We start from the raw sequence: 17,003 nt of genomic DNA, 5'->3' as shown, positions 1-17,003 counted from the left end.
TTTGCCACGGATGCCATTCCAACCACAACCCAGTAATGGGAAACACCCATACACTCTCACATTCACACACACACTCATACACTACGGCCAATTTAGTTGATCAATTCCCCTATAGCGCATGTGTTTGGACTGTGAGGGAAACCCAAGCAACCGGAGGAAACCCACACCAACACTGGGAGAACATGCAAACTCCACACAGAAATGCCAACTGACCCAGCCAAGACTCGAACCAGCGACCTTCTTGCTGTGAGGCAACAGTGCTTACCACTGGGCCACCGTGCCGCCCCAAATTCACTGTTTGCTAATGCTTAATAAATGATTCATAGTGTGCAGTTATTATAAAGTGTTACCAAAAAGGTATATTTATGTAAGGATATGTGTTACCCTGGATTGACCTGAGAGATTGATCTTGGTCTTCGTCCATCTCCCGAGCCGTGGCCTTAGGTTGTCCACACGTACCAATTAGCAGCCTGTGATTTTATTCGCTCAAAACACATTTAGAGCATTGCTGCAGTCCAGACCTCATAGAGGAATGTGTCCGCTGTAGAAACCGTCTGAAAGAGACTTGCCACCACTCCAACCAAAACTCAACCGAAATATATGCTTCCCAGGACACAAACTCCAGACCATGAAAACCTTTCAAATCCAAAAAATTGTCCCAGATACAAGCAGCCAGGTTCCTCAAGTCATTCGAAAAGCATTCGTCTTTCCCATGGAGCTGCAAATAATCTGCAGTGTTCAAATCAAATTTAAAGGGACACCCCACTTTTATTGGAAATACACTACTTTTACATCACTCCTAGAGTTAAACAGATGAGTTTTATCATTTTTGAATCCGTTCAGTCGATCTCCGGGTCTGGCGGGAGCATTTTTAGCTTAGCTTAGCATAGTTTATTGAATCAGATTAGACCATTAGCATCTCACACAAAAATGACTAGAATTTCGATAATTTTCCTATGTAAAGCTCGGTTCTTCTGTAGTTACATGGTGTTTTTCAGAAGATTAAATGTTAAAAACGTTCAGCGATGTTTAAGTACGTGCTCAAATGTTTGGGGGAAATGGATGTTTTAAAAATTTCAGTACTGATTGTTAAGGAATTGAAAGAGACTTGAACCACTCCAACCAAAACTCAAAGAAAATATATATTTTCCAGGACAAAAACTCTAGACCATGAAAACCTTTAAAATCCGAAGTCCTTCAAAAAATGTCTTTCCCATGAAACTGCAAAATTCATCATCTTTTTTTATCATCTTTGAATCCATTTATTCAATCTCCAGATCTGGCGAAACACTTTTAGCTTAGCTTAGCATAGATCATTGAATCGGATTAGACCATTAGCATCTCGCTCAAAAATGACACAAAACTCTAGACCATAAAAACCTAACAAATAAAAAAATATTGTCCCAGATACAGGCAGCCAGGTTCCGCAAGTCATTCAAAAAACATGGGGGTTGGGGTAGGATGGTGGAATAGGCTCATTTCACTACTGGAGTTAAACAGAGGAGTTTTATCGGCTGATCTTTGGGTCTGGCGGGAGCAATTTTAGCTTAGCTTAGCATAAATCATTGAATCGGATTAGACCATTAGCATCTAGCTCAAAAAAATGAGCAAAATTTTGTAAATTTTTCTATGTGAAGCTTGACTCTTCTGTAGTTACATGGTGTTTTTCAGAAAATGAAACATTGAAAACGTTCAGCGATGATTTAAGTACATGCTCAAATGTTTACAGGAAAAGGACGTTTTAAAAATGTCAGTACTGATTGGTACGGAATTCAATACTTTTGACAACCCTAGTAGGAACTAAACTCATTCCAGCATAATAGCCTATAAAATAGTCACCTTTCATTTTCTTGTGATCTTGTAAATACAGAGGAGTCAAACTTCAAATATGAAAATTTCTTCTTTTTTTTATTTAGAGGGAGATGCTAATGGTCTAATCCGATTCAACTATTTATGCTAAGCTAAGCTAAAAGGGCTCTTGTCAAACTCAGTGATCGGCTGAATGGATTCCAAAAAACTGTTTTAAATTTATAAATTACCTCTAGGTGCCTTATAAAATGAGCCTCTTTCCAATAAAAGTGGAGTGTTCCTTTAAAAATTGATTTGAACACTGCAGATTATTTGCAGCTCCATGGGAAAGACGAATGCTTTTGGAATGACTTGAGTAACCTGGCTGCCTGTATCTGGGACAAATTTTTTGAATTTGAAAAGTTTTCATGGTCTAGAGTTTGTGTCCTGGGAGACATATGTTTTGGTTGCTAATGGTCTAATCCGATTCAATTATTTATGCTAAGCTAAGCTAAAAGTGCTCCTGCTTGGCCCTGAGATCTGCTGAAAGGATTCAAAAATGGTAAAACATTGACTGTCGGTGACAAAAAAATGAGTCAGTGTTCCTTTAAACAGTTGTTGTGGTCTGTAAGGGATACTGTTAACACATCGTTCCCCTAAGATCATACATAATAAGTCGCTTAATTCATGAAATATGGCAAGTGTGATCAGCAGCGCTTCACAGTCCTCTTTGCATCTGCACCTCGTGTCCTTTGGCGCTTCATAAACATATCATTCATCACCTGAACATGAGCCGAACTCTGCGCCTTGATTTATTAGTTGTTCCATCACTCCATTCAACAAATACTGGACGCATTAATAAATGCATAAACGTGACGGCTCTCGTCTGGGAATGCAGAACCTCCCGCTCATCGAGGAATGCATGCGCCTGATGGAAAGACAAGTGAGTACAAATGATGCAGTGTGAAGTTCTTCTTGTCATTGATACCGTGTGCATGACTTTCCTCTCTCTCTCTTTTTTTTTTTGACTAGGAAACTTTCTCACTGAAGATTTCCCCTTTGACATCCTGTTATATAATTTGCACCAATTCCTGGAAGCTTTTTTGGAGCTGCTCTGCATGAATAATCCAGGGCAGATAACGAAGAGCGCAAGTAAACAATGTGCAAAGCTTCGGAGGATGAAAAACAACCGTATAAATCTTCAAGGATCAGTGAAGCTTCAAATCAGGCAGAAAAAAAAATGGTATGAGCGTTTCTGAGCTGAAGCCCAACGGCATGAAATAAACTCACCGTAATACTGGATGAGGAAATTATTCTGCTCAGAAATCCACACTTCAGATTCTGGCATTTGGTCAACGCTGAGGCTGTAGTGATATTTGAATACACATAGAGCTTCACAAAAACAACATGTGATTTCATTCAAAGAGTCATGCTTGTTTTTGAGTCTGAAGTGGACTGGATTTCAAAATAGCTATGGATTTTGGACTCATCCAGACTTTCAGTGTTGGGAAAGACCTGTGGTTTGTTTTGCTTTGTGTGTTTTTTTTTTTTTTGTGCAAGAAGTAATTCCACCAAGACTGAAGATTTATTTAAAGTCTAAAGTGTGCAACTATTGGGATTACATGGCTTAAAACTAACTACACACTGTAAAAAGAAATATAAAATGTTATAAAATTAGTTGCTTTAACTTATTTTAATAAGTTAATCTGGTTTTAAGTTATGTAAATTTGAACTTAATATTTTTAGTCTGATTAATGCAAGTTGACTAGAAAAGTTTGATTCAATTAAAAAAATAAAGTCAGTGGGAGTTTTTGAAGAAAGTTTGATTCTGCCTTAAATTTTTAAGTTGAATCAAAGCCACTTCATCTCACATCAATTAAACAGACTTAAAACTATTTAAAATAAATTTGCAATTTAAAATAAAAAGTGGGCGAGGCAGTGGCGCAGTCGCCTCACAGCAAGAAGGTCGCTGGGTCGCTGGTTCGAACCTCGGCTCAGTTGGCGTTTCTGTCTGGAGGTTGCATGTTCTCCCTGTCTTCGCGTGGGTTTCCTCCGGGTGCTCCGGTTTCCCCCACAGTCCAAAGACAAACGGTACAGGTGAATTGGGTAGGCTAAATTGTCCAGAGTGAGTGTGTGTGTGTGTGTGTGAATGTGTGTGTTGATGTTTTCCAGAGATGGGTTGTGCCTGGAAGGGCGTCCGCTGCGTAAAAACTTGCTGGATAAGTTGGCGGTTCATTCCGCTGTGGCGACCCCGGATTGATAAAGGGATTAATCCGACAAGAAAATAAATGAATGAATGAAATAAAAAGTTGAAATCTGATTTTCTTATTAAAATAAGTTCAAGTGACGTAAAAACCTATGTTTTAAACCAACTTTTTAATCATATCTTTTTTCAATCACTCATTCATTTTTTTCAGCTTAGTCCCTTTATTAATCTGGGGTCACCACCGCGGAATGAACCGCCAACTATTCAACTATTCAAAGCTGCAGGCCAGTACTGGGAAATACACTCTTACATGCACACACATAAACTACGGCCGTTTAGTGTATTCAGTTCACCCATAGCGCATGTGTTAGGACTGTGTGGGAAACCGGAGCACCCGGAGGAAATCCACAATAACACTGGGAGAACATGCAAACTCAGAAACACTAAATGACCCAGCTGGGACTCGAACCAGCAACCTTCTTGCTGTGAGGTGTCAGTGCTAGCCACTGAGCCTTTTGTTTGTAGTCTCTTAGATTTAACTAAACACGACTTGTTCCACAACTGTATTTGTATTGCATCTGTCATACTTTCACTGTTTACATGGTCTATGCTGATGATATATTTATTAAAATAATATTTAAGTCACCGAACATCTATAGAAATTTAAACATAAAACACTTAAATTCATGCAAAAGCTACAACAATTCCGCGTAATTGTCCATGAGTTGTATTTTTGGTTCTCTTGGTTTTTGCTCCTTTTATTTTTATTTATTATTTTTACTAACATATACATTTGGGCTACAAATTTTTGGACCCCTATCTTAAGTTATTTCTTCAGATTATGTATGTAACCCACCGGTCCTACAGCACCCAACCCAGACTGAACTGGGATCGAAACGGTGATTCTTTGCATGGGAGTCGGTTGCTCTAACAAGGAGGCTAAACATCACGACTTCTAACCTCTGTCGCTAGAGCACCTTTAGAGTTCAAAGGAGTAAGATTTACCTGGATAGCGCTTTGCTAGCTGGCGTCTGTAATGCTGTGTTCACACAAGACGCGGAACGCGCAGATAAATCGCGCGTAAATAGCCGCGTGAACATTTGAGTTTACTCGCTTCATTCGCGCATTAAACTCCGCTTCATTCTGGCGTGAAATCCGCTTCATTCGTGTGTCAAATTCACTACAGAACAGACGCGGATTCGCGTGATGGGCAGGGCTTCTGTCTGCCCGGTGACTGTAGCTTCATTGCTAAATGGCTAACATGGATTTTATGAAGAAAATAACAGTGTTTATGTGCTTTATGAAGACTGTAAAACAGCGTCGATACGTTTGGGACCGTGTCTGAGTCCACTACATTCTTTCAGAGGTGCATCCAGCTCTGTGAGCTCATAAACTCCTCCAGAAACTGAACCTGGATGACGGAGACTTTCAGCGGTGCTTCTGACTGAGCCAAGCCCAGTTTGATGACTTGTTGTCGCCTGGAGGATTTGCTCCGGGACACCCATCAACAGGTTCTACGTCACAATCACGCCCCCACAAGAGCAAGCTTCTGATTGGTTAACGCGGAGCGAATGTCAACTGAAGTTCAGATTTTCGAACTCGAGAGATTCGCGCGAAACGCTCGTTAAGCGCGTCAAACGCGCAAACACTCAATTCGCCCTGCGCCATTCGCGCAATTCTCGTAATTCGCGCCATGCCATTAGCACGTATCGCGCCGCAGGATGTCTATTCGCGCGTTTGCAATGACTTTACATGTAAATCACTCGTGTTTGACGCGCGTTCCGCATCTGGTGTAAACGCAGCATTACACTCATCCCACTAAACCTCACTTCTATCCGGACGAGCCCCCACATGTAACCCACCCATCCTACTACACCAAACCTGCTCTGAGCTTGGATCGAATTGGTGATTTTTTGCATAGGAGTTGGTTGCTCTGACAAGGAGGCTAAAGACCACGGCCTCTAGCCTCTGTCGCTAGAGCACCTTTAGAGGTCAGAGGAGTGAGGTTTACGTGCAGAGCACTTTGCTTGCTGGCTTCTGTTACACTCACGCCTCTAAACCTCACTCCTATCCCGGACGAGCCCCCAAATGTAACCCACCGGTCCTACTGCAACCAACCCGCTCTGAGCAGGGATCGAATGTGTGATTTTTTTGCATGGGAGTCGGTTGCTCTAACAAGGAGAGTAAAGACCATAGCCTCTAGCCTCTGTCGCTAAAGCACCTTTAGAGTTCAAAGGAGTCAAGTTTACCTGGATAGCACTTTGCTATCTGGCGCCTGTTACACTTACCCCCCTAAACCTCACTTCTATCCCGGACGAGCCCCCACATGTAACCCACTCGTCCTACTGCAACCAACCTGCTCTGAGCTGGGATCGAACCAGTGATTCTTTGTATGGGAGTCGGTTACTCTAACAAGGTGGCTAAAGAGGTTTACCTGCAGAGCACTTTGCTAGCCGGCTTCTGTTACAATTAGCTCCAGATTTGGCTTCAGTACTGACTAATCTAATGCATATGCGTATATGCTGAGCACTGTATAGATAATGTGTATACTAAATAAAAATAAATGCATTTGGAAAAGTCATTTACACAAAATTTAATTTGCATTTTTAATGCAACAATCTTACCTGATTTATTTACAGCATGTCTGACTAAAAATATGCATCACATACTTTATATACTTGTATTAAAAAACAATGTAATCCAAATGGGTGTAAACTTGTTGCTCAAACGGTAATTCATGCCTACATATAAAACCATTCCTGCAACACAAAAGCCCCAAAAAAACAAACAGATACCAAATGAAGAGCCTCGGCTGCTCTAAAAATAGACTTTGACTGGCTGAGGCAGTTCTTTCCCAATCCGTTCAGTTGTTTTTGGAGCTTTTCATGCCTCTCTTTTCCTGCTTCTCGTCTCTTAAGAACAAATTGTTTTAAATTACGCACAACCTCAACTTTACAGCTGATCCACAAATGTGCACATGCAAATAAAAAAACCTAGAAAAACCCAAACAGTCGGCAGATGTCTGCCCAGATGCAGTCTGGGGAAACACCTCCCGAGCTTCTCATCCGCCTCTCGATGAAAAAAAAACAGGCCTTTTTAGTCCTCGCTCAGTTTATGTGCGCTGGCAGTCAGGCGTGCTTTCCGTCTCTCAGTTTCTCTCCAGTGTGTTTATCTGCATGTGTGAGTGTGTGTGTTTAATCGCAGGCTGTGTGTCTACATGGGAAGGTGCATCTGGAATCTTGCCTAAAGGCAGAAAGCGCACTGCTTTTACACTCCGGCACGCGCTCAGATGCTGGAGCCGCTGAAAGGAGCAACACATGTCTCCAATGAATGGATTATAACAACCGGAAACTGGACGTCGTTTACAGTCATTCAATCCTGAAGGGCCATGAGGAGGGACCGGCTGCTGGTGGCCGTCACTTTGGTCACTCTTCTAGCAGCTGATCTCCATTTCATCCTCCTCCCCAGACTCAAATCCTGGTATTTTCTGCCCAGAGAGAGCTGCTCCTGCGGGGACTCCAATGGGAGTGTGGATGCGATGTGGATGTGGAGTCAGAATTGGACAGCGGTTTCCATTGAGAAAGGCTCTAAGCTGGAGCGGCTCTTCAGGCATCCGCTTTACAACATCCGTCTGCCGGATCTGAGGGCCGATGAGCTCCTGCTGGAGCGCCAGGAGCTCATCAACTACTACCAGAGGAAAGTGAGCCGCTGGGAGAGGTAATACACAGTTGATTTGTTGATGTTTATAGCAGGATTTAAAGGGGTAGTTCACCCAAAAAAATGAACAGTTCAACTCAAGTGGTTGTAAACTTAGTCTCTTTCTTCTGTTGAACATAAAAGAAGATATTCTGAAGAATGTTTGGGAAAAAAGCTGCCATTGTGATTAATTGTAGGAACTGAACATACTTCAAAATATCTTCCTTTGTGTTCAACACAAGATAAAATAATAGAATATAGATTGAATAAAAATAGTTACTTAATCAAAAGTAAAACTGAATTATTAACTATTAAAAAACATCTTATTTTTAATTTACTTCAGTTAAAAAAACTAAAATAGTAATATAATAGAAAAATGGGAGAAATTTAATAATGAAAGCCCTTCAACACGGAATTAAAAATACAAATAAAATCAATGTGAAACTGATTTAAAATTAAATAACAGCACTCATTTATTTTCTTGTCGGCTTAGTCCCTTTATTAATCCGTGGTCGCCACAGCGGAATGAACCACCAACTTATCCAGCAAGTTTTTATGCAGCGGATGCCCTTCCAGCCACAACCCATCTCTGGGAAAGACACACACACATTTACACTTATACACTACGGACAGTTTAGCCTACCCAATTCACCTCTACTGCATGTCTTTGGACTGTGGGGGAAACTGGAGCACCCGGAGAAAACCCACGCGAAGGCAGGGAGAACATGCAAACTCCACACAGAAACACCAACTGAGCCAAGGCTTGACCCAGCGACCTTCTTGCTGTGAGGCGACAGCACTACCTACTGCGCCACTGCCTCGCCAATAACAGCACTTTCTCCCAAAATTAAATGATTATGTGCAACACTGATGCTAACATACTCTACAGTGTATACACTGTAAAAAGTCGTTTTACTTTACTTTAAAAAATGTGAGTAAACCTGTTGCCTTAAAAGCGACAAGTCGATTTTACTTTAAAAAAGTGGGTGATAACTCGTTTTAACTCAGATCTGGTAAGTTGCCTTAACTTAATTTTTATAATTGTGTATAATTAGATATTTATATTTACCTTCAGTTGAAGTCAGAATTATTTGCCCCCCTTTTAATTTTTTTCTCTTTTTTTAAATAATTCCCAAATGATGTTTAACAGGGCAAGGAAATTTTCACAGTATGTCTGATAATATTTTTTCTTTTGAAGAAAGTCTTATTTGTTTTATTTCAGCTAGAATAAAAGCAGTTTTTAATTTTTTAAAAGCCATTTTAAGGTTAAAATTATTAGCCCCTTTAGGCTATTTTTGTTTCAGTAGTCTACAGAACAAACCATCATTATACAGTAACTTGCCTAATTACCCTAACCTGCCTAGTTAACCTAATCAACCTAGTTAAGCCTTTAAATGTCACTTTAAGCTGTAAGTGTCTATAAAAATATCTAGTCAAATATTATTTACTGTCATCATGGCAAAGAGAAAATAAATTATTTATTAGAGATGAGTTATTAACACTATTATATTTAGAAATGTTTTGGAGTAATCTTCTTTCTGTTAAACAGAAATTGGGGAAAGAAATAAACAAGGAGGCTAATAATTCAGGGGGGCTAATAATTCTGACTTGAACTGTATATATTTATATAAGTTCATTTACTTAATCCTTTTAAGGCAATGGTTTTACTCTCTTTAACGAATCGCTTTTTACCATGTAACATCTCAAATAATGAAATAAATTATGTTTAATTGAACTGATCCAAATGCTAAACTCAATTTGTGGGTCAGCTCAGGTATACACTGTAAAAAGAAAAGTGTTACCTTAGTTATGTACCTTACTTAATATAGTACATTTAGGTTGACTTAATCTTTTAATTTACTTAATAAATGACTTAGGCGATGGATTTGCTCAAATTTTTTAAATCAAGTCCACTAATCGCTCTTGTACAGTGTAACATCTCAAACAATGAAAAAATATACAGTTGAAGTCAGAATAATTAGCCTCCTGAATTATGAGCCCCCCTGTTTATTTGTTCCCCAATTTCTGTTTAACAGGGAGCAGAATTCTTCAACACATTTCTAATCATAATAGTTTTAATAACTCATCTCTAATAACTGATTTATTTTATCTTTGCCATGATGACAGTAAATAATATTATACTAGATATTTTTCAAGACACTTCTATACAGCTTAAAGTGACATTTAAAGGCTTAACTAGGTTAATTAGGTTAACTAGGCAGGTTAGGGTAATTAGGCAAGTTATTGTATAACGATGGTTTGTTCTGTAGACCATTGGAACAAAATAGCCTAAAGGAGCTAATAATTTTGTCCTTAAAATGGCTTTTAAAAAATTTAAAACTGCTTTAATTCTAGCCGAAATAAAACAAATAAGACTTTCTCCAGAAGAAAAAATATTATCAGACATACTGTGAAAATTTCCTTGCCCTGTTAAACATCATTTGGGAAATATTTAAATAAGAATATCAAAGGGGGGCTAATAATTCTGATTTCAACTGTATATGATTAAGTAAATTGATTTAATGCAAAACTAATTTCTAGGATTGGTTTGGGTATACACTGTAAAAAATAATTAATTACTAGATTTAAAAAGTGAGTAAACCCAATGTAATCTGGAACTGTTAACTTAATTTTTCATTTACTTAATATTAAGACAATGAGTTTACTCTGTTCTTTAAGTAAAGTCAACTGATCACTTTTTACAGTGTAACCTCTAAATTAATGAAAAATAAATAATTGTGTTCAAAAGAATTAATCCAAGTGCAAAATGAAATGTAAGGGCTAGTTCAAGTCAAAAATAATATTTAATTATTTTTATATAGTATATTTCTGTAAGTATAATCCTATTATTGGTCTCCTGTTGTTTGTTTTTGGAGAAATGAAAGGATGAAGCAGTTTATTATTTATATTTTGGTGTAAGATGAGAGATAGGGATGTTGTGTTGTTGAACAGGACATTATAGAAAGTTCCAGCAGATGAAGCCGCATTGTGTTTGAATGATGAGTGTTTGGCTCAGATCTGCAAGTGACACGTGGAACTGACGTCTCACATCTTGATGGCAGTCTGCAGTCCAAATATCACTCAAAAGAACATTTACATTGTCATGAAAATCTAGTGCTTTTTACTCTGTATGCTTCATGTCAAGGCATATTTATTCATTTAATGGTATGAAATTAATATGTATGTGAGCAAGTAATAACAACTTAATTTCTTTTAAAGACTTATTATAATTGTTTTGCAACTGAGTTAAAATATACAGTTATTTTAAGACTTTTTAGAATGAGAAATTTAGCAAAATATATTTGTTTTTATTTTATTATATTAAATAATATAATTGTATTTTATAGCTATTTTTAAGTAAAGCAAGTTTTAATATTTGTTTATTTAAATATTGATTATTAGTATATTTATATAGTATACATTTTTGTGTTATTATGCGTTTGTGTTTAAGCTATAGATATAAAGCTAAGTTAGTTGCTTTATTATTTACGTATTTATTAGTGTGCAAGTTTAAAACTGATGAACAAATGTGTATTTATTTTAAATAATAATAATATTTTATTTATAATAGCGTTATTATAAATATATAATATATATTAATAATATATATTATTTATATATAATATATATTTCTAATATAATAAAATAATATTTTATGAGTTCATAAAAACATATTTTAGGACTGTTCAGAATGAGGTATTAAGCAAAATAAAATTGCTAATTACATTTTACTATATTATATTAATATAATTGTAATAATTGAAATTAAAGGAAATTATAATATTTATTTTTATTTTGCCTATTTATTTTTTATTTAAACATCAAATATTGGTATGTTAAGTAAAAGGGACTAAGCCGAAAAGAAAATGAATGAATGAATGAGTATATTAAGTGGTGTTATTACTGTATGTTTTTGTTTTATTTAAAGGATAGAAATAAAGCAAAATTATTTAAATAAATAATTATAATTATCATGTTTATTTTGCTGATGTATGGTGGTGGAATTAATGTAGAATGAAGTGTTATATAAGTGTTAATGTTAGAACTGCTGAGAGATTTCAGCTGCTGTCTGGGCTTTCACTGCGTTCCAACACCTCCTTTCTTCATGTGTTCAATACTTTTTTCCCTGCGTCGTTTCATTTTATTACACAGAACTTCATTTGTAAACTAATTAAATAAGTTTTCTTTGCCTATATGGATTTCTTTGGTTTTTACCAACATCCAGTGACAATTTCAAGTCAACAGCACCTTTAGAAATATGTTTTCTGGGAAAAATGGACACACGTTCAATACTTTATTCCTCCACTGTATGTGTTAAATTCATATATCTAAATAAATAATGATTCATTTGAATATTTAAGCATCATAAAGCATTATTTAAGCATTATAAAGGCATTATTTAGGCATTAAGCAATATTTAAGCATTTTAGAAAACTTGTGATAACAATAGAAATGCTTTGATTCGTAATGTAACCAAACAACTGTGGATGTATTGCTGGTTATTATTAGCAATAAAAAGCTACTGCTGCTGTATCCCGATGTTGTATTGTGTGACCCGAGTTCAGTGCGTGGTTTACAGCAAACCTCTGATTATGTGGGAGCCACTTGTATTGTTCATTGGCCCGTCTTTAACTTCTTCAAACTCATATAGAGTCGAGCGGCATCACTGCCAGTCCAATTAAAAGAGTGATTTGTCTACACCACCGCCTGTAAAACGCAAAACAGCACCTAAAATAAACAAGCTCTTGCTAAACTCAGATAAAAATAACATTTCCATGGGGCAACGAGAGGGAGAATTGCTGTAAAAAGTGATGTTTTGAGTCATTTATTTTGCAGGAGTGTTAAGGAAATACAGTGGCTTGAACAACTTTATAATCTATTCATTCATTTTCCTTCGGCTTAGTCCCTTTATTAATCTGGGGTCGCCACAGGGGAATGAACCGCCAACTTATCAAGCATATCTTTTACACAGCGAATGCCCTTCCGGCTGCAACCCAGCACTGGAAAACACCCATACACTCTTACACTACGGTCAATTTAGTTCATCCAATTCCCCTATAGCGCATGGGTTCGGACTGGGTGGGAAACCAGAGCTCCCGGAGGAAACCCACGCCAACACGGGAAGAACATACAAACTCCACATAGAAACGCCAACTGACCCAGCTGGGACTCAAACCAGCGACCAATCACATTGTTGCCAATCACATGCTCCCTGAGAGATTGAGACTTATGTTCTGATTAGTTTTTTTACCAGGATTTTACACAATGCTGTTTGATGCTCACGTTATGGCCATTCACATGTACCAAAATTCTAATTATAAAACTACGCCTAGGTATATCTAGATTTTCATTCTGTCATATTTAAAACAACAGCAGTATTTACACTTACGGCCACTTTATTAGGTACACCTTTCCTACTGCTCGTTAAAGCAAATTTCTAATCAGCCAATCTCATGACAGCAGCTCAATGCATTTAGGCATGTAGACATGGTCAAGACGATCTGCTGCAGTTCAGACCGAGCATCAGAATGGGGAAGAAAGGGGATTTAAGTGACTTTGAATGTGGCATGGTTGTTGCTGCCAGACGGGCTGCTCTGAGTATTTCAGAAACTGCTGATCTACTGGGATTTTCACGCACAACCATCTCTAGGGTTTACAGAGAATGATCTGAAAAAGAGGAAATATCCAGTGAGCGGCAGTTCTGTGGGCGCAAATGCCTTGTTGATGCCAGAGGTCAGGTCAGAGGAGAATGGCCAGACTGGTTCCAGCTGATAGAAAGGCAACAGTAACTCAAATAAGCACTCGTTACAACCGAGCTCTGCAGAAGAGCATCTCTGAACACACAACACGTCCAACCTTGAGGCGGATGGGCTACAGCAGCAGAAGAGCACACCGGGTGCCGCTCCTGTCAGCTAAGAACAGGAAACTGAGGCTACAATTCACACAGACTCACCAAAACTGGACAATAGAAGATTGGAGAAACGTTGCCTGCTCTGATGAGTCTCCATTTCTGCTGACACATTCGGATGGTCGGGTCAGAATTTGGCATCAACAACATGAAAGCATGGATCCATCCTGCCTTGTATCAACGGTTCAGGCTGCTGGTGGTGGTGTAATGGTGTGGGGGATGTTTTCTTGGCACACTTTGGGTCCATTAGTACCAATTGAGCATCGTGTCAACACCACAGCCTACCTGAGTATTGCAGCTGACCATGTCCATCCCTTTATGAGCACAGTGTACCCATCTTTTGATGGCTGCTTCTAGCAGGATAACGCACCATGTCAAACTGTGAATCATCTCAGACTGGTTTCTTGAACATGACAATGAGTTCACTGTAGTCAAACGGCCTCCACATTCACCAGTTCTCAATCCAATAGAGCACCTTTGGGATGTTGTGGAATGGGAGATTGGCATCATGGATGTGCAGCCGACAAATCTGCAGCAACTGTGTGATGCTATCATGTCAACATGGAGCAAAATCTCTGAGGAATATTTCCAGTACCTTGTTGAATCTACACCACAAAGGATTAAGGCAGTTCTGAAGGCAAAAGGGGCTCCAACCCAGTACTAGTAAGGTGTACCTAATAAAGTGGCCAATGAGTGTATATTGTATAACAACATTTACATTATTTAAATTTTTTTGTTAACTTAGGGAATTTGTCCCATAAAGACAGTGAATGGGTGAAGTGTGAATGCCATTTTATGCTCATTTGTAAAAGCTCTTTGAAATGCCATAAATGCTGTATGTTCGTGTGTGTGTGTGTGTGTGTTTTGTTTTTAAAGTAATAAAAGCCAAAATTTTATTGCGCAGAAGCCCAAAAATGCTGTTGGCTGAGACTTTAAATTAGGATTGTGCTATTTTTACATCATATAGTTTTCTGCTTGTCGCTGGGTCGCTGGTTTCTGTGTGGAGTTTGCATGTTCTCCCTGCGTTCGCGTGGGTTTCCTCCAGGTGCTCCGGTTTCCCCCACAGTCCAAACACATGCGGTGCAGGTGAATTGGGTAGGCTAAATTGTCCGTAGTGTATGAGTGTGTGTGTGTGTGTTTGTGTATGTTTCCCAGAGATGGGTTGCGGCTGGAAGGGCATCCGCTGTGTAAAAACTTGCTGGATAAGTTGGCGGTTCATTCCACTGTGGCGACCCCGGATTAATAAAGAGACTAAGCCGACAAGAAGAGTTTTCTGCATGTGCACACTTGTTTACTCTAAGGAAACTTGTTATTTTAAGAGCCATCTATACATTTCTAGGTTGATGACTTAAAAGTGAGCTTGGCAACTTTGTACTCACCACTTTAGTACTTTAGTAAGTTTTAGGACGGGATAGTGATGAAAATGTTTAATTTCAGAATGTGAATATTATATAATGAGTGCTATTACACAACTCTCTGGGATACTTGATTCTGATTGATCAGTTGCAACATTGCAAGGTGTGTTGCTTTCAGATAACAAGTGATTAAACTAATAACTCTATTTGCATCATCTTGGTCATCAGTGAATATCTTTACACCCATATACATACATTTTTTTTCCTTTACAGGATGAAGAAGTTCTACATGGAGGCGGCCGCAGCTTCAAACATCTCCATCTCTGACCATCCGGTGAGTTTTAAACCGGACGCCAGCTGGCTTCAGTTCCACCTGGGGATCAACAGATACGCGCTGTATAACCGAGAGGACAGCAGCGTGGACACACTCCTGCAGGACATGCAGACGGACACTGTCATTAACGCAGGTGATGCTGAAACACACAGCTACAGCAGATCTGAGTCTAAATGTGATGCTGAAGCTGATGATCTTTGTTTTGTCGTCTGACAGATTTCACTCAGGATGAGAAAGCACTGAAGGGCGCATGCGACTGCTCACAAGGTAAAATACTCATATACAGTTGCAGTTAAAATTATTAGATGTGATGATTTGAGATGCTCAGGATAACATGAGAGCTCTATAATGCTGGTCTCATTTTCAAAGTAAGAGTCCCACATAAGACAAACTCAGATATACTTAAAAAATTAGGAAAATGAAAGGTCATGAATATTAATGAGGTCGTACACAGCGTGATTTCACATGACAGGATGTATAAACGTGCATCAAACATGTAAATATGCTGAAGATTCATCAGTCTACATTGATTCATTACACACATATGCGGTAAATTTCACAATATACACATTAAACTGACAAAAGATACAGTTAAACATAGGTTATGCCATTTTAGGGGGCACTAAATACATTTTTAATCTGTATATCCTGCATTTTGCAGTCTGATGTGATGATTTGAGATGCTCAGTGACTGGTTGAATAACATGAGAGCTCTATAATGCTGGTCTTATTTTCAAAGTAAGAGTCCCACATAAGACAAACTCAGATATACTTAAAAAATTAGGAAAATGAAAGGTGATGAATATTAATGAGGTCGTACACAGCGTGATGTCACATGACAGGATGTATGAACGTGCATTAAACATGTAAATATGCTGTAGATTCATCAGTCTGCATTTATTTATTACACATATATGCGGTAAATTTCACAATATACACATTAAACTGACAAAAGATACAGTTAAACATAGGTTATGCCATTTTAGGGGGCAGTAAATACATTTTTAATCTGTATATCCTGCATTTTGCAGTCTGATGTGATGATTTGAGATGCTCAGTGACTGGTTGGATTACATGAGAGCTCTATAATGCTGGTCTTATTTTCAAAAATAAGAGTCCCAAATAAGTCAAACTCAGATATACTTTAAAAATTAGGAAAATGAAAGGTCATGAATATTAATGAGGTCTCACACAGCGTGATGTCACATGACAGGATGTATGAACGTGCATTAAACATGTAAATATGCTGAAGATTCATCAGTCTACATTGATTCATTACACATATATGCGGTAAATTTCACAATATACACATCAAACTGACAAAAGATACAGTTAAACATAGGTTATGCCATTTTAGGGGGCGCTAAATACATTTTTAATCTGTATATCCTGCATTTTACAGTCTTATGTGAGGATTTGAGATGCTCAATGGCTTGTGAATTACTTGAGAGATCTATAATGTTGGTCTCATTTTCAAAATAAGAGTCCCATGTAAGATAAACTTAAATATATTTAAAAAATAAGGTGAATATATAATCGTTGTTGTTGTCTCATTAGGGAAATAAAAGGTCGTCAATATTAATGAACACTCACTCAGTGTGATGTGATATGACAAATGCGCATAAACATGGATATATGCTGAATATTCATCCTACATGTGTTGTCTCATTGCATACGTACCCTGCAAATTTCACAATATACATGTTAAACTGACAA

The 17,003-nt window shown here is 38.0% G+C and overlaps 2 protein-coding genes and 1 long non-coding RNA gene across 4 annotated transcripts in view; 2 read left to right on the top strand and 1 right to left on the bottom strand.

Moving 5' to 3' along the window:
• frmpd2 (FERM and PDZ domain containing 2) overlaps positions 1 to 17,003 on the bottom strand; it is a 451,768-nt gene that overhangs the window by 14,983 nt on the left and 419,782 nt on the right. The gene's annotated exons all lie outside the window — the stretch shown is intronic.
• LOC147841255 (uncharacterized) lies at positions 3,919 to 7,083 on the top strand. Its single transcript, XR_015503751.1, has 2 exons — positions 3,919 to 4,841; positions 5,064 to 7,083. It is a non-coding gene; the product is annotated as an uncharacterized LOC147841255 (long non-coding RNA).
• fam20a (FAM20A golgi associated secretory pathway pseudokinase) overlaps positions 7,118 to 17,003 on the top strand; it is a 34,751-nt gene continuing 24,865 nt past the window's right edge. The window contains exons 1-3 of one of the 2 annotated variants that reach the window (XM_087275208.1): positions 7,118 to 7,711; positions 15,227 to 15,420; positions 15,504 to 15,554. In XM_087275208.1, coding sequence (XP_087131334.1) covers positions 7,383 to 7,711; positions 15,227 to 15,420; positions 15,504 to 15,554 — 574 coding nt within the window. In that variant the 5' untranslated portion in view covers positions 7,118 to 7,382. 2 annotated transcript variants of the gene reach the window in all.

Source organism: Danio rerio, chromosome 12 (genome assembly GCF_052040795.2).
Source record: "Danio rerio strain M-AB ecotype USA chromosome 12, GRCz13ab, whole genome shotgun sequence".
Classification (NCBI taxonomy): domain Eukaryota; kingdom Metazoa; phylum Chordata; class Actinopteri; order Cypriniformes; family Danionidae; genus Danio; species Danio rerio.
The sequence above is the reverse complement of the archived record's forward strand: the minus strand, read 5'-3'. Positions and strand labels throughout refer to the sequence as shown.